The sequence below is a fragment of the Tachypleus tridentatus genome, chromosome 9, assembly GCF_004210375.1.
Source record: "Tachypleus tridentatus isolate NWPU-2018 chromosome 9, ASM421037v1, whole genome shotgun sequence".
In the NCBI taxonomy this organism is placed as follows: domain Eukaryota; kingdom Metazoa; phylum Arthropoda; class Merostomata; order Xiphosura; family Limulidae; genus Tachypleus; species Tachypleus tridentatus.
In genome coordinates, this window is record NC_134833.1 from 14,487,234 (window position 1) to 14,509,384 (window position 22,151).

General features: G+C 34.0%; 1 protein-coding gene across 1 annotated transcript in view; it reads right to left on the reverse strand.

Annotated features, from left to right (window-relative positions):
- LOC143224770 (guanylate cyclase 32E-like) overlaps positions 1-20,775 on the reverse strand; it is an 82,529-nt gene extending 61,754 nt beyond the window's left edge. Inside the window, exons 1-9 of the mRNA XM_076453043.1 lie at positions 20,658-20,775; positions 19,136-19,290; positions 16,346-16,436; positions 12,806-12,884; positions 9,949-10,057; positions 7,061-7,240; positions 4,613-4,717; positions 2,959-3,030; positions 124-295 (exon numbers count right to left, since the gene is read on the reverse strand). Coding sequence (XP_076309158.1) covers positions 124-295; positions 2,959-3,030; positions 4,613-4,717; positions 7,061-7,240; positions 9,949-10,057; positions 12,806-12,884; positions 16,346-16,436; positions 19,136-19,290; positions 20,658-20,679 — 985 coding nt within the window. The 5' untranslated portion in view covers positions 20,680-20,775. The remainder of the gene's footprint in view (positions 1-123; positions 296-2,958; positions 3,031-4,612; positions 4,718-7,060; positions 7,241-9,948; positions 10,058-12,805; positions 12,885-16,345; positions 16,437-19,135; positions 19,291-20,657) is intronic.
- Between the last annotated feature and the right edge of the window lie 1,376 nt (positions 20,776-22,151).

Below are 22,151 nucleotides of genomic sequence, written 5' to 3' on the forward strand. Positions count from 1 at the left end.
AACTCAGTTAATCTGATTAATTAAAAATTAACAATAAATAGATACTTTCTGTTTGAATTCTTTATCGACCTTGTTTTCAGTGACATTAATGTGCACCGCATTAAAAGTGGATTCAAAACCTACGTTCACACTGTTTCTCCAGATCTGTGCTTTCCTCACCAAGGTCAGATCCACTCTTAAGCTCGTGCAGTCCAAAGTCTGTAATCTTCACAACCCAACGACTGTCAACTAAGCAATTGGAGGATTTGAGGTTGCCATGGGAACGTATAGAGCTGTCGTGAAGAAATATCATTCCCTATAAAGGAAACAAAAAAAAAATAGACAAGAGGAACTGTTTGTATTTACGTGCGTTTTAGATTTATCTTGGCAAACATGTCTTGACGCGTATTTTTTCGAGATGACGCCAATTTTAGTTGAAGAAAAGCACGATGAAATCTATCCTAAAAATATAACATTAATACTATGTTCAATAATATTAAAATATAATATTTATGAGCTGGAAAGCAGTTAAAAGTGGAAACAGAAAATATTTCATGAAATCGTTGTTATTCAGATATATTAGAGAAATGTTTCTTCAGTTGAGTTCTACTAAAACGAAGGAGCTATCATACAAGGTACAAACTTGTCACAAAGATAAAATAGATATTGTTCATACGGAGAGTAGGTAGAGAGCACGTGATAATTCTTTGAACCTCACGTGAAAATACACTTCTTGTTCACGTGTAGTTTCAGTTCTAACGAATCAACTGTTTCCTTTAAACGTTTCACCGTGGAACTGATACGCGATTGGTGTACTGAAATATCACGACATAAATGTTTAACAAATAAATTGACGAGAAATTTCATAAACATTTTTTATCTTGTCATACAAAATACGGGGTTCGATTCCCTGCGTTGAACACAGCAGATAGTCCAACGTGGCTTTGTTTTAAAACAGGGAAAATTAACGTCATATAAGGAATATACTCTTCAAAAAAAGAAACGCAAAAGGCAAAATTTGAGACATATTGTTAACAAGTTTATTCCGGGTAGTTCTGTATGACATGTGTGAAACTTTGCACATTCACTGCTGAACGTCCAAAGTCTGCAAAGGCGAAGTCCACACTCACAAGGTAAAGTTTAACGTCACTCAACGTCAATAACGAGTATGCCCCCCTTGAGCATCAATAACTGCTTGGCATCTCCTGACCATTGAAGCGATGAGATGACGAATCACATCCTGTGGAATGGCTGTCAACCCAGCCTGCAAAGCTGCTGTAAGCTGAGGTAGAGTCCGCGGTTGAGGTTGTCGCCGTCGCAGACGTCGGTCCAACTCGTCCCAGAGATGTTCGATGGGGTTTAAATCTGGTGAGTTGGAGGGCCAGGGAAGAACGTTGATGTTGTGGTGTCTCAAGAAGACAGTGGTGAGTCGGGCTGTGTGAGGACGGGCGTTGTCATGTTGAAAACGTCGTTGACGTTCACCATGACGGTTTGCACATGGGGCCTAAGAATCTCGTCGACGTATCGTTGAGACGTAAGATTCCCTCGAATGTGCAAAAGGTCTGTTCTGGCATTGTAGGCGATGGCAGCCCACATCATGACGCTGCCACCACCAAATCTGTCAACATCCTGCACACAGTTTGCTCCAAAACGTTCACCTCGGCGACGGTAAACACGGGTCCTTCCATCCGAAGCATAAAACGTGATTCATCGCTGAACCAAACATGCCTCCATCGGTCGATGAGGCCATACCCGATGTGCCCGAGTCCACTGCAGCCGTGCTTGACAATGTTGCTGGGTGAGGATGACGCCACTGACTGGACGTCGAGGTCGGATTCCTGCATCTCGTAGACGGTTGCGTACGGTCTGATCGGAACTCCTACGCAGCCCTGGTATGATTGAGGCAGTATACGTCGCAGTGGTGGTCCTATCCCAAAGGTGACGTAACCGGATGTAGCGATCTTGTGCGGGCGTGGTCACACGAGGTCTGCCAGATCGTGGACGGTCACGAGTTGATCCATGTTGTTGGTGACGATTCCATAGCCTTGTGATGGTGCTTGGGTGGACGTTCACAGCTCTGGCAACATCTGATCGAGATTCGCCTGCTTCCAAGCGACCAATGGCGTTGTTGCGTTGTGCTTCAGTCAGTCTTGGCGTAACTGTATTGCGTGTCGGTGGTTTAACACTGAGCTATGGAAACCGAGAACCCGTCACTTTTATAGGGATTTTGCACATGTTGCACTTGCAGAACATGCAGATCTCTCAAACAAATTTATTGGACACGAATGCGTTTTGGCGAAAAATCCGATGTTTTCCTCCATTTTCAAAGTGCACAACTTTTATTGTCATTTTGGTCTGACAATCAGTGCCTTAACACGTGTAACATCACATACTCTGAGCTTGTAACGTTATTACATAAATTTCTCTTTAAAATAACAAAAATATCCCTTTTGCATTTCTTGTTTTGAAGAGTATATGATATGAATATAAACTACTGAATTTCTCTCGGTACATATGTCGTTCACCAAAATATTATTACAAAGTGCACAACGTGATAAATATATTTGAAAATTTTTAATCAATTTCAATACAGATGTGGGCGTGATAATGTGTTGGTCAATCCCATTATTCGTTGGTAAAAGAGTAGCCCAAGACTTTGCAGGCCCGGCATGGCCAGGTGGTTAAGGTACTGGACTCGTAAGCTGAGGGTCATGGGTTCGAATCCCCGTCGCACCAAACATGCTCGCCATTTCAGTCGTGGGGGCGTTATAATGTGACGATCAATCCCACTATTCGTTGGTAAAAGCGTAACTTAAGAGTTAGCAGTAGGTGGTGATGACTATCTGCCTTCCCTCTAGTCTTACACTGCTAAATTAGGGACGGCTAGCACAGATAGCCCTCGAGTAGCTTTGTGCGAGATTCAAACAACAACATAGATAAAACCTGGTAACACTAGGATAAACCATAACATCAACTTACTCTTACAATGTCTCCAATTAGAGATGCAATGAACATGTTGTCAAGTTTAACGTCCTCATTTTCCAAGATATCCTGTTTATAAAAGACGAGGGACATATCTTTGAATGATATGTTACACAGAGTCGAGTACAAACAAGAACTACAATAACGTAAAACCACAACCTTCCACGGTTTACTTTCGCTTCTCTCTCCTTTGAAACTTTGAAATTAAATAAGACAGTGACTGATTGCACTTATGTGACTTATTCTGTTGAGTAATTAAAACGAATATTCAATCACAGTCTCTGATACAAAAGCTTTGGTAACTAATCACTTTCAGGTATTTTCGACATTGTTTTTGTCATGACCCGTGAAAGATTTAGTACCTCATTAAATAATAGCTTAATAAAAATAGAAACCATGGAAATCAGAATTACTGAGTTACAAGTTGCTGTTTTGTTTTGTTTTCTCGAGGAAAGCGAGCGAAGTATTACAAAGAAATGTTATTTTATTTTTTCATGACGGACGTCTTTCTTTTGTAGATATATATATATATATATTTCTTGGTTTAGCGCCCCTGGAAACAGGATAGGTATTATCCTTGGATCAACAAACACAGTCGATAAGAAATGAGTATTGAACATTTGTCGTTTTTAGGTCTTATGAAGGAGCATTTGGAATATTGAACATTAAGTAAAAATAAGACGTGAGTCGTTAGATATGACCTGAAGAAACGCAGCTATCAAAAACAAAGTGAGGAGGGGGGGTAAAAACATTTTGAGTATGCACTGTGTTTTAAGAATAGAATGCCAGGCAGATGACTTAATTATCCCACATCTTTTAAATTATCTCAAACGAAGTGTAAAATTAGCGACAAAACATTTACAATTAGCATAACTGAGAACATCGTAGTTGTCATTAATGGGTTCAATTTTCTGTTTTCGTTTTTTTTTGGGGGGAGGTGATTCAATTAGTGGAGAACGCGTGATCTACCATAAATCAGAAACAGCAATTACCTGATCTGTGATTGTTTTAATCACGTGGCTTTCAAATAAAAGTTAAGCTCTGAGCTGTGTCTGTTTCATGCGTACGTAAAAATGGACACATGCTATACGGTACGAGGGTACGGTATAGTAGAATTCAAACGAAAGAAAAACAAAATGAACGCATTTTTTCATGTTTGATGGCAGTCGTTACAACAGTTACGCTTCGATTAAAACGTTGTTACAAAACTGGAATGGTTTGTCTCTGTTTTCAATTTAATGCAAGGAAACTGTTCCTTATAGTCTGACTATGTAGTTGTATGTAAGACGTATTTTAAAATGTTTTAAAATGGTTAAAATAGTTCTTTGTTTATTATTATCAAACACAATTATTCGTTTCAAATAAAAATGCATGTATTTTATTATATATCTTTAAAAAAATGTTTAGATCTCTTTGACGTAGAGTGTAATTGATTTTTATTGTTTGAAATCACAGAGACCGAAGACGTGTACCACAGAATGGAGTTTTGTATTTAAAATTAATTATTGTTTAGGAAACAAAAGATCATTAACCAAAGACACACGCACGTGCATAAATTTGAATATATTATATGAAAAATTCGAATACATCAAATGATTAAAGATATGGTTGTTATGTTTCTGCATAACATACTCGGTCTTTGTTACCATACCTTCAGGCTTCCTCGTGAGCAGTACTCCGTAATTATACAGATATTTGGAGGATCCACGCATGCTCCGACGAAAGGATTAATATTGTCAAACTGAATATCTCGAATCTGTGAGAGAGAATAGGTTTCTGTTACCATGATTTGGTCAAACCTCAAACATTGTTTTTACTTAAATACGTGAAACAAATGGTTTTATTCAAAATTGTAGTTCTCGAATCATTATATATTTAAAACAAACGGTTTTATTCAAAATAACAATTTTTAAATCATAACTGTTGAAGCAAATATTTTCTTTATTAATACCGTTTGTTTCTTCGTTTGCAACTGAGCACAAATCTACACGATGAGCTGTACTCTGCCTACCATGGGTATCGAAACCAGATTTATAGGTATGCAAGTCTGCAGACATGCCGCTGTGCCACTAGGGAGCTCGCCATAAAGTAGTTTTAATCAAATCATGGTTTAGTTCACTATCAGCCGTTAAAAGTGTGTCTCTCTTTTGAACTTATTAACTTAAAAGTTTACACCTTTTTCTCCATAGAAGGTCTTAACATTGTTATAATGATACAAATCTTCTCACTTAGCTTTAAATTTCCTTATTTCTACCTCTAAAACTCTCTTAACAATGTTTACTATAAATATACTAATATCTTCAGTTAGCCCTAATTTTCCTTATTTTTACCTTGGAAAATTTTCTTACCAGTGTTAAATGTAACTACACTAATATCTTCAGTTAGCCCTAATTTTCCTTATTTCTACCTTGGAAAATTTTCTTACCAGTGTTAAATGTAACTATACTAATATCTTCAGTTAGCCCTAATTTTCCTTATTTCTACCTTGGAACTTTTTCTTACCAGTGTTAAATGTAAATATACCAATATATCTTCAGTTAGCTCTAATTTTTCTCATTTTTACCTTGGAAAATTTTCTTACCAGTGTTAAATGTAAATATACCAATATATCTTCAGTTAGCTCTAATTTTCCTCGTTTTTACTTTGGAAAAATTTCTTACCAGTGTTAAATATACTAATATCTTCAGTTAGCCCTAATTTTCCTTATTTTTACCTTGGAAAATTTTCTTACCAGTGTTAAATGTAAATATACTAATATCTTCAGTTAGCTCCAATTTTCCTCGTTTTTACCTTGGAAAATTTCTTAACAGTGTTAAATATACTAATATCTTCAGTTAGCTCTAATTTTTCTCGTTTTTACCTCGGAAAATTTTCTTACCAGTGTTAAGTGTAAATATACTAATATCTTCACTTAGCCCTAATTTTCCTTATTTTTACCTTGGAACGTTTTCTTACCAGGGGTAAATGTAAATATACTAATATCTTTAGTTAGCCCTAATTTTTCAAATTTTTACTTGGAAAATTTTCTTAATAGTGTTAAATATACTAATATCTTCAGTTAGCCCTAATTTTCCTCATTTTTACCTCGGAAAATTTTCTTAACAATGTTAAATACAAATATACTAATATCTTCAGTTAGCCCTAACGTTCCTTATTCTTCCGTGAAGAACCCCTTAACAGTAATAATTACAATAAATTTGTAGATAAAATCAGTACTTCTTTGTGTAACAGAAAACTTAAAATACGTAAGTCTTAAATCTTTCGATAATATAGTTGTAAAACAAATTAAATGATTATGTTTTATAGATTATTTGTCTTCACCGTATTTGTTATTGTTTGTCTTATCTTCACCGTATTTGTTGTGTATTTCTGTTTAACCTTTCAATCATATATAAAGATCTGCATAGCTTTTCTTAAGAATTTATTGGAATCAGTGAAGACTTAACACAAAGTAACATATCGTATCGTCTATTTAGTCGTCAAATTACGGTACTCTTGCAGACAGACGACACAAAGTAATCGGGTAATGTTGTTGTTAATTGTCAGCTATAGAAACTGTCATTTGTAAATTTTCTTTTACGCACTATTATTTATCTAGTACCCCCGTGGTACGGGGGTATGTCTGCGGACTTACACTGATAGAAGCGTGGTTTCGATACCCGTGGTGGGCAGAGCAGAAATAGCTCTTTGTGTAGCTTTGTGCTTAATAATAAATAACAATTACAAGATTATTGGTTTAAGAAACATAGAAGATAAAACATACTACTTGTGTTATCTTAGCTACAACTGTAAGAAGACCCTACAATAGTGTTGGAAGTTAAGTACACTTCATTCTTAGCTGATAATAGAATATGAGTCTTTGTTATAACGTTTTGTCGACGACTCCAGAGCTCATTGTTCTAGCCGGATGAACAAAAACAACAAACTTAGTTCAAAAACGGATAATTCCGGGGATGAAGAAAAGCAAACATCGAAAACTAATCGGCATGTAATGGGCCTGTTAAGAATGTAGTTCAACTAAAGGCAAAATTATTAAATAATTCTGATGAAAGATTAATAATTTAAACTTATATAGAAATTAACCTAAGGTGATTCCTACCGTTTTCATTTCCTTTTTCATTTTTCTTGTAATATCAATACACTTCTTCCTTAGACGTTTGATTGCGCAGATGCGCCCTCTATATATGCCAATTTGGGTGTAAATTGTAGAATATCTGAAGTCAGACTCAAGATTGGAACTGAGAGAAACTTGGCTAGTACGGATGAAAGGGTGAACATTCTGTTGGTTAGAAAGTCTCTCATGTATACTTCTATCTGTTTTTTTCAGACTGCTAAACTTGCTCAAGTTTCAGTCATTTTTATCACATGAAATTACACTAAATCACGTCACATGTTTTATAAGATATTCTGTATATTTCAAAGAATCCACCTTCTTGCAAACTTTATTAATTGTATCAAGTTTCAAAATAAGAAGCTTTCAAATATACCACATGTGGATAAAAAAAAACATCAGTATATCTTAAGATAATTTAATATCACTAATGAAAACATAACGATTACGTTAAAATTCATATTCATAATTTCGATTTCAAAATCCGTGTTCTCCACAAGGATTAGCACAAAAATTTTCTTCTTGATTTATAACAATATATGATTAGATTTAACGTCACTATGATGCCTTACTTATGTTTAAAAATAACTAAACTGAACTGGAAGGCAAAAAATTATTTTCAATTACTATAAAAGTTGCTAAAAATAAGTGTGATATAAATTTCAGTTAATTTCTAATTAATTTAGAAATAAATAAACACCTTAATTATTCATATTATTATAATTGTTTATTGTAATATTTAAGATATGGATACATTTATTCCACGGTTTATACACTGTATGTGAAGGTATAAGACACACAAACTGGTAAAATTATTACATTTTTAAGGCCCAGAAACAACGAATTTAAGCCATGCTTATTCGTAGGCGAGTTCCTATGGCAATAAATAATGTTATACGAAAGATGTATTTGAGATTATATTTTTGCATATTCGTGCCTCGATATCTGCAATAAATTAATTAAGATAAATATAGGGAAGAACAATCCTATTGGCAGAAATGATTTTAATTAGTTTTGCTCATAACTGAAAATAAAAACAATAAATATTTGCTCCTATTTCTTGTATGAAATACATTTTAATCAAATAATTAATTGTTTTATTAATATCTCTGTAGTACAATAAAAAAGACGTAACTTATACGGCCTGTCACGTGTTTTTCTAGTGATTTCCTGTCAAAAACAAATAGAAGTTTAACGTCGTCATTGTTTTATAATGGAATCAAAGATTAGTTAACGTACGTACCCATGACACCTTACCTCCTGTTCTAATGGGAGTGTATACGTACCCATGATACTTTACCTCCTGTTCTAATGGGAGTATATACGTACCCTTGACACTTTCCCTCCTGTTATAATGGGAGTATATCCGTACACTTGACACTTTACCTCCTGTTCTAATGGGAGTGTATACGTACCCTTGATACTTTACCTCCTGTTCTAATGGGAGTATATACGTACCCTTGATACTTTACCTCCTGTTCTAATGGGAGTATATACGTACCCATAACACTTTACCTCCTGTTCTAATGGGAGTATATACGTACCCTTGATACTTTACCTCCTGTTCTAATGGGAGTGTATACGTACCCATAACACTTTACCTCCTGTTCTAATGGGAGTATATCCGTACACTTGACACTTTACCTCCTGTTCTAATGGGAGTATATACGTACCCTTGATACTTTACCTCCTGTTCTAATGGGAGTGTATACGTACCCATAACACTTTACCTCCTGTTCTAATGGGAGTATATACGTACACTTGACACTTTCCCTCCTGTTCTAATGGGAGTGTATACGTACTCTTGACACTTTACCTCCTGTTCTAATGGGAGTATATACGTACACTTGACACTTTCCCTCCTGTTCTAATGGGAGTGTATACGTACTCTTGACACTTTACCTCCTGTTTTAATGGGAGTATATACATACCCTTGACGCTATACTTCCTGTTGTAGTAGGAGTATATACATACATTGACACTATACTTCCTGTTGTAGTGGGAGTATATACATACCCTTGACACTATACTTCCTGTTGTAGTGAGAGTATATACATACCCTTGACACTATACTTCCTGTTGTAGTGGGAGTATATACATATCCTTGACACTATACTTCCTGTTGTAGTGGGAGTGTATACATACCCTTGACACTATACTTCCTGTTGTAGTGGGAGTATATACATACCCTTGACACTATACTTCCTGTTGTAGTGGGAGTGTATACATACCCTAGACACTATACTTCCTGTTGTAGTGGGAGTATATACATACCATTGACACTATACTTCCTGTTGTAGTGGGAGTGTATACATACCCTAGACACTATACTTCCTGTTGTAGTGGGAGTATATACATACCATTGACACTATACTTCCTGTTGTAGTGGGAGTGTATACATACCCTAGACACTATACTTCCTGTTGTAGTGGGAGTGTATACATACCCTAGACACTATACTTCCTGTTGTAGTGGGAGTATATACATACCCTACACACTATACTTCCTGTTGTAGTGGGAGTATATACATACCCTTGACACTATACTTCCTGTTGTAGTGGGAGTGTATACATACCCTAGACACTATACTTCCTGTTGTAGTGGGAGTATATACATACCATTGACACTATATTTCCTGTTGTAGTGGGAGTGTATACATACCCTAGACACTATACTTCCTGTTGTAGTGGGAGTATATACATACCATTGACACTATACTTCCTGTTGTAGTGGGAGTGTATACATACCCTAGACACTATACTTCCTGTTGTAGTGGGAGTGTACACATACCCTAGACACTATACTTCCTGTTGTAGTGGGAGTATATACATACCCTACACACTATACTTCCTGTTGTAGTGGGAGTATATACATACCCTAGACACTATACTTCCTGTTGTAGTGGGAGTGTACTCATTAACTTGAATATCTTTATAATCAATTTTCCACAGCAAATTATCGAGCTCTCGTTCATATGCCCAGTTCCTATATTAACACAAATAAAGATAGAGCTATAAGTGTTCAGTTATTATAAAGATAGATCTGTAAGTGTTCAGTTATTATAAAGATAGATCTGTAAGTGTTCAGTTATTATAAAGATAGATCTGTAAGTGTTCAGTTATTATAAAGATAGAGCTGTAAGTGTTCAGTTATTATAAAGATAGAGCTGTAAGTGTTCAGTTATTATAAAGATAGATCTGTAAGTGTTCAGTTATTATAAAGATAGATCTGTAAGTGTTCAGTTATTATAAAGATAGAGCTGTAAGTGTTCAGTTATTATAAAGATAGATCTGTAAGTGTTCAGTTATTATAAAGATAGATCTCTAAGTGTTCAGTTATTTTAAAGATAGAGCTGTAAGTGTTCAGTTATTTTAAAGATAGATCTGTAAGTGTTCAGTTATTTTAAAGATAGAGCTGTAAGTGTTCAGTTATTTTAAAGATAGATCTGTAAGTGTTCAGTTATTATAAAGATAGATCTGTAAGTGTTCAGTTATTATAAAGATAGAGCTGTAAGTGTTCAGTTATTATAAAGATAGATCTGTAAGTGTTCAGTTATTATAAAGATAGAGCTGTAAGTGTTCAGTTATTATAAAGATAGAGCTGTAAGTGTTCAGTTATTATAAAGATAGAGCTGTAAGTGTTCAGTTATTATAAAGATAGATCTGTAAGTGTTCAGTTATTTTAAAGATAGATCTGTAAGTGTTCAGTTATTATAAAGATAGATCTGTAAGTGTTCAGTTATTATAAAGATAGATCTGTAAGTGTTCAGTTATTATAAAGATAGATCTGTAAGTGTTCAGTTATTATAAAGATAGAGCTGTAAGTGTTCAGTTATTATAAAGATAGGTCTGTAAGTGTTCAGTTATTATAAAGATAGATCTGTAAGTGTTCAGTTATTATAAAGATAGAGCTGTAAGTGTTCAGTTATTATAAAGATAGATCTGTAAGTGTTCAGTTATTATAAAGATAGAGCTGTAAGTGTTCAGTTATTATAAAGATAGATCTGTAAGTGTTCAGTTATTATAAAGATAGATCTGTAAGTGTTCAGTTATTATAAAGATAGATCTGTAAGTGTTCAGTTATTATAAAGATAGATCTGTAAGTGTTACTTCTGACAATAATTGTATTTTATTTTTTGACAATAGAAAATTATAACTTCTTACTGGACACTGTATTATATCCAGATTAATCAAAGCTACAACAATGTTGTTTAATACAGTTAGAAGGGTACAGAAGATATAAGAGCACTATATCATTACAGAATGTTATTCAAGTGAAATAAATTCTTTAAACACGTATAGCTTGTTAGCGAGTGATGAATTTCATTTCAGTGGCTGGGTACCACGAATTAGAGAAATGCATCAAGGTCATTAGACGTTTAAAACTGACTAATGATGTAGTACATTTCAGTGACCAGATATCAATAATAAGCGAAATATGTTAAGTTAGAAAGAGTCGAAATGCAGGGTTAAGCTTGAAGACAGAAACAAATAATGAATGCATGTTGAACACCGAATACAAATTTTAATAAAATCAGAAGACAGTAAATTGTGTTTTCTCGAGTTGTCCTTTTATCTTGAATAGTTAATGCTAAATTAATGCAATATATCTGTATATATACATACACTTAATGAGAATTATAATAAAGAAAGTTCGAGAAAAGGAATTCAATAGTGTATTTCGAGATTACGTTTTATCTCTTGTGACCAGAAACATTTTAATTGGATATTTCATATGGTAGATTTAACGAAGCTTTATGAATAGAAATTATTATACGAGATAATAATGACAGTGTTTGCAACAGCTAAGGCAAACGATGGGTCAATTGTCGCGAGAAAATTGGGTAATTAAGAACGTATTAAAGACGTCTGTCTCTTCGCAGCTCCAGTATGTTGTGAAAGTAATAATCGTGTTTAAGAACATGTCCATTATCTCTGAATTCACGCCTTTCTATTGGTTCATTTACGCTCTTTGTTTCAAAGTACGTCTTATAAACACAAAGAACGAAACATTGGATGAATTAACTTTAATTAGGGTTTGAATGAATACAACAAAAAAACAGGACAATAAACTAACCTGTTTTGTCCATCTGAAATGTTCTATGGTCTAAAAAACAACATATGGAGGGCCTGAGAGAAGCTTTGTGTACATCAGAATATTAGAGAAATTGATTTTGGAAGATTACTTTTGTTTCATATTATTTAGTTTAAACTATAGTATACAATGTAATAGATTTACGAACGTGTGGCCATACTCGTGATTGTGAGAAATTCACTTGAAGTAAAAATGTATTATCAAGACGGATGGTATGGGTATTAAAACTTTAATTAAAATACAGTGCTAATACCAATACCAGCCGTCTTGAGAATACGTGTGGTCATCCTGTTATATATATAAAAAGTGCGGCAGGTTCAGCTTGCTCTGAAAGCAACACAAAATGTTTGTTACAAAGAGCATATTTCAACAAAGATCTATTGCTGTAAAAGTAGTTGGATGAGCATGGAGTTAACGGATTTTCGGAGCTGAAATCTTTTTACTGAATCCCATTTGGATTATCCTCTTAATATTCTAATTCTTGCATTCTCTTATTGTTGAACCAATGCTAAAAGAACTTGAAACTGACACTTCAAAATAAGACATCACAGAACGTGCAATGGGGTACAATAGATTACTTATATTATGACAATATTTGAGTTAAAATACGGCCTAATCGATAACGTTAATTAAACCAACCTGTAAACAATGCACAAAATTACCAACAAGACCAAGGCCACTCCACCTGTTCCTCCGGCGACTGCTCGCCATACGAAACCTATTGAAGTTGTTGAAACCAATCCATGATAAAAAATAATAGCTCATTTATTACTGTTTTATTTCAATATAAAATCTATGGTTCTCTAAAGTTAATGAGAAAACACAAGTGAATTAAAAGCTTATTTATTATTTTTAATTCAATATAAAATCTGTGGATTTTTAATGCTGATGAGAAAACGTAAATCTTAATTTCACTTTAAAACCGATAAATAAATCACAAAATAAAACATCACTTCCATAAATAACTGGATGGACATGTTACAAACAAACAAGTAAAAGGAGAAAATTGTTATATCTTTCTTTGTCTGTTCCTAAAATAACGTGCACAGCTGCTTGAGAGCTACCTGTGCTAACTGATCATAATTTAGCAGTGTAAGACTAGAGAGAGAGTTTTGTTTTGAATTTCTTGCAACACAACACGAGGGCTATCTGCACTAACCGTCCTTAATTTAGCAGTGTAAGACTATAGGGGGAAGCAGCTAGTCATCACCGCCTACCGCCAACTCTTGGGATATTATTTTAATAACGAATAGTGGGACTGATTGTTACATTAGTTCCTCGCTGGTACAGCGGTACGTTTACGGAGTTACAACGCTAAAATCAGAGGTTCGATTCTCCTCGGTGGACTCAGCAGATAGCCTGATGTAATTGTAAATTACACACATACACTGTTACACTATACTGCTCCAATGATTAAAATGTTGAGCATGTTTGGTGAAGAGATTCGAGTCGAGTGCCCTAATCCTCAGCACTTCTGTGACCCAAAACTTTTATATAAAATACACTCAGATTGCTCTTAAAATTTTGATTCAGTATTACTGATTCGTCTGTGAGTTAAGTTTTAAATGGTTTATTATCTTCTTTGAAATAATATGAATACTGCTACATTACATACTGCAAATAACAAGTGTAACGAATAACATATATATAGTATCCACATCTTGTACTTTAATTTGCTCATGAACATATAATTAACTAATTATTTTCAGCCTTTGTGTATTCTAATACAAATTACACTGAGAAGGTTATAATGTTTGTTTGTTTTTTTCAATTTTGCGCAAAGCTACACGAGAACTATCTGCGCTAGCCGTCCATAATTTAGCAGTGTAAGACTAGAGGGAAGGCAGCTAGTCATCACCACCCACCGCCAACTCTTTCTTGGGCTACTCTTCTACCAACGAATAGTGGGATTGACCGTAACAATATAATGCCCCCACGGCTGAAAAGGCGAGTATATTTGGCGTGAACCCGCGACCTTCAGATTAGGAGTCGAGCGCTTTAACCACCTGGCCATGTCGGGCTGACAAAGTTATATTTTCTTTATAGTTCGTGTCACGTTAGGTGATTAAATAGATACCGAATTACAGAAATTTAATCGAGGGAATATATTCGATTGATACTTAAAGTAATCGATTAATTTCTAAACTTGTCTATTTCCTATAACGGACATAAAAGTTTTACACTTACTAGCTTTTACATAGTTTCTAAACTGATTTGTACTTTTAACAGATAAGTAATTTAAGCTTTTGAAGTTTACCTAGAGTGAAAGACTTCGTTTTAGTCGCTTGTACGTGTGTGTGTGGTTACAGAGATTCGAACACTTTTAAGCAGCTTACTCACATTAGGACAAGGTTCTCATCATTTTCACACCATTTTAATCGTAAGTGTAGTAATTCGAGTAATTATTTTATTTATGTGGAGAGTTCTAGTTTTAAAGACCCAGTAGGCTTAATTTTTAACACGTAACATTTAACAACAGCTTCTGATATAAAGAATTCGCCCACTTTAACATAAGAAAACGCTTTTAAAAATATCTTATGCAAACCAGGGGAGGATGACATAAAGGCCGACGAGAACAGGTATATCAGTTATAAAGATAACAGTGCGTTGTTTCATATGTTCTGGTATCCTTGCTGTTGAGAACATTCGTGGTCGTAAACCCAATATATTCTAAAGTTCAGTTTGTCTCAAATTCACAGTTATGTTAAACAAAAAACAACGGATTATAAAAGATATAATAAATCTACTGTATGTGTGTGTGTTTCTTATAGCAAAGTCACATCGGGCAATCTGATGAGTCAACCAAGGGGAATCAAGCCTCTGATGTTAGTGTTGTAGATCTAGGCTAACCGCTGTACCAGCGGGAAACAAAATTATTGGAGTAATTTTAATAAAAGCAACCCTGAAAAAAAAATGGATCACATTAAACTAACTTGTGAATCCTGTCAACAATATAAAGTTTCTTTCATTATTAACCATGTAAAGTATAAATATAATTTAATTAATTAAACGTGTACACGTCAAAAAACTTTGACAATCAAGTAAATGTATTCATTACACAGAGAGGTCAGTGAACTCTGTTGCCGTAAGGCATTGGTTTTTTCATTCTGTAACGCAATTTGAACTTTTGGTTAAGCGAATAACAAGATAATTTTATAACCACTTCGTTCAATTAGATATGAAGATTATAAGAATAATTAATAGTTATAATGTAATCATTTTAACTCTGACTTTAATTTCAAACACAAAACGCTTTTTCGGGAGTGGAAGATAAATCACTGCGAAACATTAGAAACATAAAACTGGTGATTCTGAACGTATTTAATAATGAGATATGAATGAAATTAAAAACTGGATTTAGAATAAATTATAAAAACATCAAAACTGTAATTAAAACACAACTAAGTTACAGCAACAAAAACTAGAAATAACTTATTATATGTACTATAAATAATAAGTAGAAACACTGGGAAATTTGAAGATTAAATAATAATGTATTCGAGAATATTATTACATAGCCCTCATTAATCATACTGAGAGTTAAAACTATCACGAAGTAATTCTCAGTGGCCCATTATTACCTTAAACAACTGTTAAGGTATTATGTTGGAGATGTGAACATTTCACAAAGGTACTAACATTATGTAAAATCTTTTATGCTTATAAACTATAACAAGACAGTCGTTTAACTTAAGTCGAGGCCCCCGCATGACCAGGTGGGTTAAGACGTTCGACTCCCTACTCTGAGGGTCGCGGGTTCGAATCTCCGTCGCACCAAACATGCTCGCCCTTTCAGCCGTGAGGGCGTTATAATGTGACGGTCAATCTCACTATTAGTTGGTAAAAGAGTAACCCAGAGTTGGCGGTGGGTAGTGATGACTAGCTGCCTTCCCTCTATTCTTACACCGCTAAATTAGGGACGGCTAGCGCAGATAGTCCTCGTGTAGCTTTGCACGAAATTCAGAAAACCATCAAACAAACTTAAGTCGAATTAATCGTCTCTTCGTTTGAGAGTAATTAAAAATTACAGCTAAATTATTTGTTAATTAATTATTTGTTCGTGAGAAAATAATGTAAATATTATTTTTGAATAAAGAACATTGAAGGGATTGAGTAACTAATTTGGCGGTTTGCTAGAAACTTGCTAAATTATTTGATTAACGTGAAAACTGAACTCACTAACACACTTTTCGTTATGGAATCCACAGTCTGGTTCGTCCTTTGGCGGTCCATTACCTACCCAGTCTACAATGTCGTCCAAGTAAAGCATCTGTCATTAAATGCATTTTATTATAATTAAAACACGACATATAATTAGTAGAAAATAATTAAATTTAGAATCAAAAGTGATGATAAAACCGAAACAAAAGTTAGTTCTCATTTCGGGTTGATTTTAAATAAAATTAAAGCACAAAAAGATAAAAATGCATTCTACAGGGTGTTCGGAAAGTCGCTGTGCACTTATATGTTTATTAACAGACAAAATCAGTGATGTCGAGAAAACCCACTTGTAGATAAATATATATGTAAAAATATATATGTAAAAACGGCTCGTTTGACTCAAATACTAAATAAAAAAACAAACATAAACAAACGCAAAATTAAAGAAACCTTACTTATACAACAACTCAAGACCAAAACAAACCAATATAAAGGAACGCCTTTATACCTATATTAATATAATAAAATAAATAAAATTATATATTCAAACATCTAACACCGCCCTCTACATTCCGACACTCAGTTACACAACCCCTTTCAAACATGCGTCAGCTTCTGGTCAATTATTTCTTTCTTTCTTTGTGAACCTGACGATGACTGAAGAAAGTCGAAACGTTGTTCGCTCCTCTACGTAAAATATTTTCTCAACCCAAACGAGCCGTTTTTGCATATTTATTAACAGATATGTTTCAATATAGAATACAGGAGGTAAATATGAATGACGATTATAAACAATGTTGAAAGTGACCCCTGTTGGCATCAATACAGGTCTGGATCTTTCTTATTTTGTTTCTAAACACCGCTATCACTTGCTGGCTTGAAATAGACTGAATAAAATATGATTACAAAACTGCACAGTGACTTTCGGAACACCCTGTACAATTTTAATAAATATATAGTTCTCTGCAACTCTTCGCCCTTAGGCCCACTTCAAGAATCGAACAAATTATATTTTGCAAAGTACGTTTCTTTATTAAGACTACAGCACAACATTTACACCTATTGTTTTCGTTGTTTAATATTATTCATTAATTCTACCCTTAAATTTGGTTGATTTCAAATATTTAAAATCATAATAATTATTCCATCTACAACATTTTTTGTGGTGCACTATTGTTAATGAATTGTGATAGATAAGAGCGCGGTGAAAGATAATTTATCTTTGCTTTTGCAATTAGGATATATAAAAAAAGAAATCATTGTACTCTCGACTTCACCAACAGATGGCGCAATAATACACAATACTATGAAGTTTAAGTGAATAAAATGAGAACCATTTTGAATCTGGAGATAAGAACATATCACAATCATAATTAACTTATTTTAAATATTGAAACGAAAAACTAAGTGTAAAGTAGTATATTAGTTTATTAGAATGAAAAGTTTCTTTATAGAGTTAATTTTTAATGATATTATCCACCATTTGTAAGGAAGTAATATCGTTATGTTTGATATGATTTAGTGGTAATAACGAACATATCTATAACTCATAATAGTTTGGGCTTTCAGACTCCTGACCCAACAGATTAAGTTGAAGTCAGTTACTGATAAATGTTATTAGTTGAAGACGAATATTGTATAAGCGCATTATTTAGCCATCACGTGGCAACCAATAAGGTCACAATAAAGATGAAATCTCGTATGCTCAACTCTTAAGTCGTAGACCCCAAGGTTCAGACATAGCCACTCTAATATTAAAATTCTCATGTAAAAGAAGAACAACATTTGAGCAATACACGCCGCCTACACGTTCAGTCTTAGCTAGATTGTGTTCACGGTTAAAATCTGTTACATCTAAGTGTACAAGGATGTTCAGGAAATATTGCTGCTCGAACCTTGGACCTTCCAGTACACAGCCGACCACAGTAAGAACTACGTATGTGTTAGATATTGGTTAATTAATACAGCGGTTTAAATAACAGCTTATTTAGTCGAATCGCCGACAGTGTGTGTGTTATACAGGGTGGGTCCATTTGGGTTATAATGTTGTCCATTTTAGAGTATTGTTCGGTTTCTATTGTTTATTACTTACTCTTGAAGAAACACTTAGTTTTTATTGTTTCTATAATAATTCCCTTAATGCCAACCGTATTACACTCACTGTAACAACTTCATAGTATGAACTATGTCAACTTCATTCTAATTTTTGCCCTACCCTGTATATGGAAAATTAAATATGTCTTAGATTTTATTAGGTATTCAGTAATTCGAACATTTTCTATGCAGAAATTTTCACTAAAACTAGCTGTCTTACTATCAACAGATTAGAGTCTATTGAATCTATCTTACTATCAGTAGACTTAAGTTTATTGAAACTAACTTACTATCAGTAGATTTAAGTTCATCCAAACTAACTTACTATCAACAGTTTTGAGTTTATTGAAACTAACTTACTATCAGTAGATTTAAGTTCATCCAAACTAACTTACTATCAACAGTTTTGAGTTTATTGAAACTAACTTACTATCAGTAGATTTAAGTTCATCCAAACTAACTTACTATCAACAGTTTTGAGTTTATTGAAACTAACTTACTATCAGTAGATTTAAGTTCATCCAAACTAACTTACTATCAACAGTTTTGAGTTTATTGAAACTAACTTACTATCAGTAGATTTAAGTTTATTGAAACTAATTTATTGTCAACAGTTTTGAGTTTATTGAAACTAATTTACTCTCAATAGTTTTGAGTTTATTGAAACTAATTTACTATCAATAGTTTTGAGTTTATTGAAACTAACTGACTTACCGGAATCCCACTTCTGTTTTCAGGAAGCATGAATAAACCGACACGGAATATTCCGTATTCTTCCGGAATTCCGGGCAGTGGTTTCCTAGCGATAACAGTGTAGTTACCTTCTGTGTCACCGTTTTCATCCATATAAACCATGTATCCCATTGCACCTGGTTCATCCATGAAGAAAATGCACACGTACAGAGTTCAGTCACCATAAGAATATATACATATCGGAATATCCACACATATCTTGTTAAGTAATTTATATCCATCCTTATTTTATTTGTGTGTGTGTGTGTGTGTAATTAGGTCGATACCATGAAATTAAGCTTGTTTGTTTTTGTTCTTTTTTTAATTTAGCGCAAAGCTACACGAGGGCTATCTGCGCTAACCGTTCCTAATTTAGCAGTGTAAGACTAGAGGGAATACAGCTAGTAGTCACCACCAACCGCCAACTCTTGGGCTACTCTTTTACCAACGAATAGTGAGATTGGGCATAACATTATAACGCCCCCACAGCTGAAAGTTCGGTGTGGCGAGGATTCGAACCCGCGACCCTCAGATTACGAGATAAGTGCTTTAACCATCTGACTATACCGGGCCCCGAAACTAAGCTTTGAGGTGGATTCGTTGATGTGTCGGTATAACTAATAAGTGGACTTGTAGATGAGAATTGAGTTTTAAAAACATTTTAGACAGGGAAATTCAAATTAAAACATATTGCACCATTTGTTAAAGCGATAAAAATAATGTCCTAGTCTCAACTAAAATAACGCTTAAAGAATTAGTGGAACTATACATTATGTAAAACAAGGTAGGTTGTTAGAAATACGTACTTATAGGTTTAACGTATCTTTATGGCTCACAATGAGAGAACTGCTAGAAAGAATTAGTAAAAACGTAAATAATGAATACATTTCTGGATATATGTATAAAAATTATATAAAATTCTATTATAATGAATATAATATATTAAAGAAAACTATAGATAATATTACAACATTCTGATATTTAAAAGAATAACCTATGTGTATATTCTTTTTTTTTATATTCATATAAAACTAGTTCTGTCGATGTTATTGGTTATAAAGCTTCTTGAGGTAATTTTGAATCGTATATTTAATGTATGCACTTCTACAGGTCATTCTGTATGTGGCTTTACAACAAAACTGAATATACAAGGCTGCCTAAACTCGTGAGATATTATTGGGATTACGGCCGAAATTGTTGACAGTTTCGAAGTCAAGAACTGGTGAATTCTGTGCACTATAAATTTCACTATTCTTGTCAACTGATTTATGAAGTTAACTTATTAGTTATTTGTATATCCTATCTGTTTAATTAATTATGTTTGACTACAAGTTATTCCTGATCACAAAACTCATTCCTCTTTCATCAGTTTCATTCAGAATGGTTGGTTTAAAATACATTTTCATGAAACGTCTGTGAAAATACTTTATGATCCGGAGTTTTACAAACTTTGTGGTGTTTTATTATCTATTGTTAAACAATCTTCCAGTTATTTTACGCTTACTTTTATACGTTTTGCTTTTCATGTACTCCAAAATCAACTTTCCATCGAAAGGGTTCTGTTTATCCGCTAAACAGCTATTCAATGCTCGAGCATACACGTAAACTGCATCGTAGAGGTAAGCTCCTCTGCCGGAACCTATTAGAATAATAATTCTGAAATTGAGGAATTTTACTTTCAAAAACATATACAACAAATCTAATCACTTTCACCTAGGAATGACAAACATACAAATGTATTATTTTCTTGTATATTACAAATATGTGACATTTTCGTCGATGCCAAAACGCCCTTCTAGTGGCTCAGCGATAAGTCTGCCTGTTTACGACACTAAAATTCCAGTTTCGATAGCCGTGGTGAGCAGAGCACGGATAGCCTATTGTATAGCATTTTGGTTATCGTCAACCAAAGTAAACCAATACGAGACGTCTACACAGCGGTCATGACATTTGAACGACAGTATGTATTACCACCCGTTCCTTTGTGAGAAGGGATAAGTGCTTATAATTAAGTTATACGTATCATTTTCGAAAAACCAAAAGTTTCACGACTACAGCTTTTACAGATGGCTGTTTAAACTTTTATGGAAACGAAAAGTTAGATATTCTGTAGCAGGAAGTGATATTTTTATAGAATATCTCACTTCATATACTTCTCTCTCTACTTAAGAAAGAAAATATTTATATGGAATTATGAATATTTAGAGTTTCAGTTTCATTGATTCAAACTCACTTCTAAGACACGCTTAAGCAGACCAAAAATACGAAACACATTAGGACTACTTCAGGTGAATTGATAGGTCTGTGGTCGAATGAAGTCGCCAGAACTCTAATTTCATTAGTCACATACCTCAAGAAACCGTTTTCTGATTTCTAGGTCTTCGTTGGAAGCTCGTGAACCTTGGTTAATAACGTCAAGGCTTTACTTACTTATTTTACTCACGATACTAGGAAACATGTTAAACTTTATCGCAACGACATTTTGGGCAGAGGATTCTGTTTCGCAGTCATTATCTTCATTTTACGCATTTGGACGTTTGTTCTGATTCGATTGGTTAAATATTTATCTTTCGCTTTACTTCTTTGTTGTCGTAAGAATGTACTTTTCAGTCACATAAAGGGGCCGCGTATCCCTCCAATCAGCAATCAAGTTTTGGAAGCATTTTACAAGACTAATGAGCAGGCGCATTCGGGCACGTGACTTGGATTCCTTAACAATCACGATGTTCGTGTGGAATAATAATCCACAAGTATTTACATAAAATACAAATGTCTCTCAGTATACTCCATTTACATAAAACACAAATGTCTCTCAGTATACTCCATTTACATAAAACACAAATGTCTCTCAGTATACTCCATTTACATAAAATACAAATGTCTCTCAGTATACTCCATTTACATAAAACACAAATGTCTCTCAGTATACTCCATTTACACAAAACACAAATGTCTCTCAGTATACTCCATTTACATAAAACACAAATGTCTCTCAGTA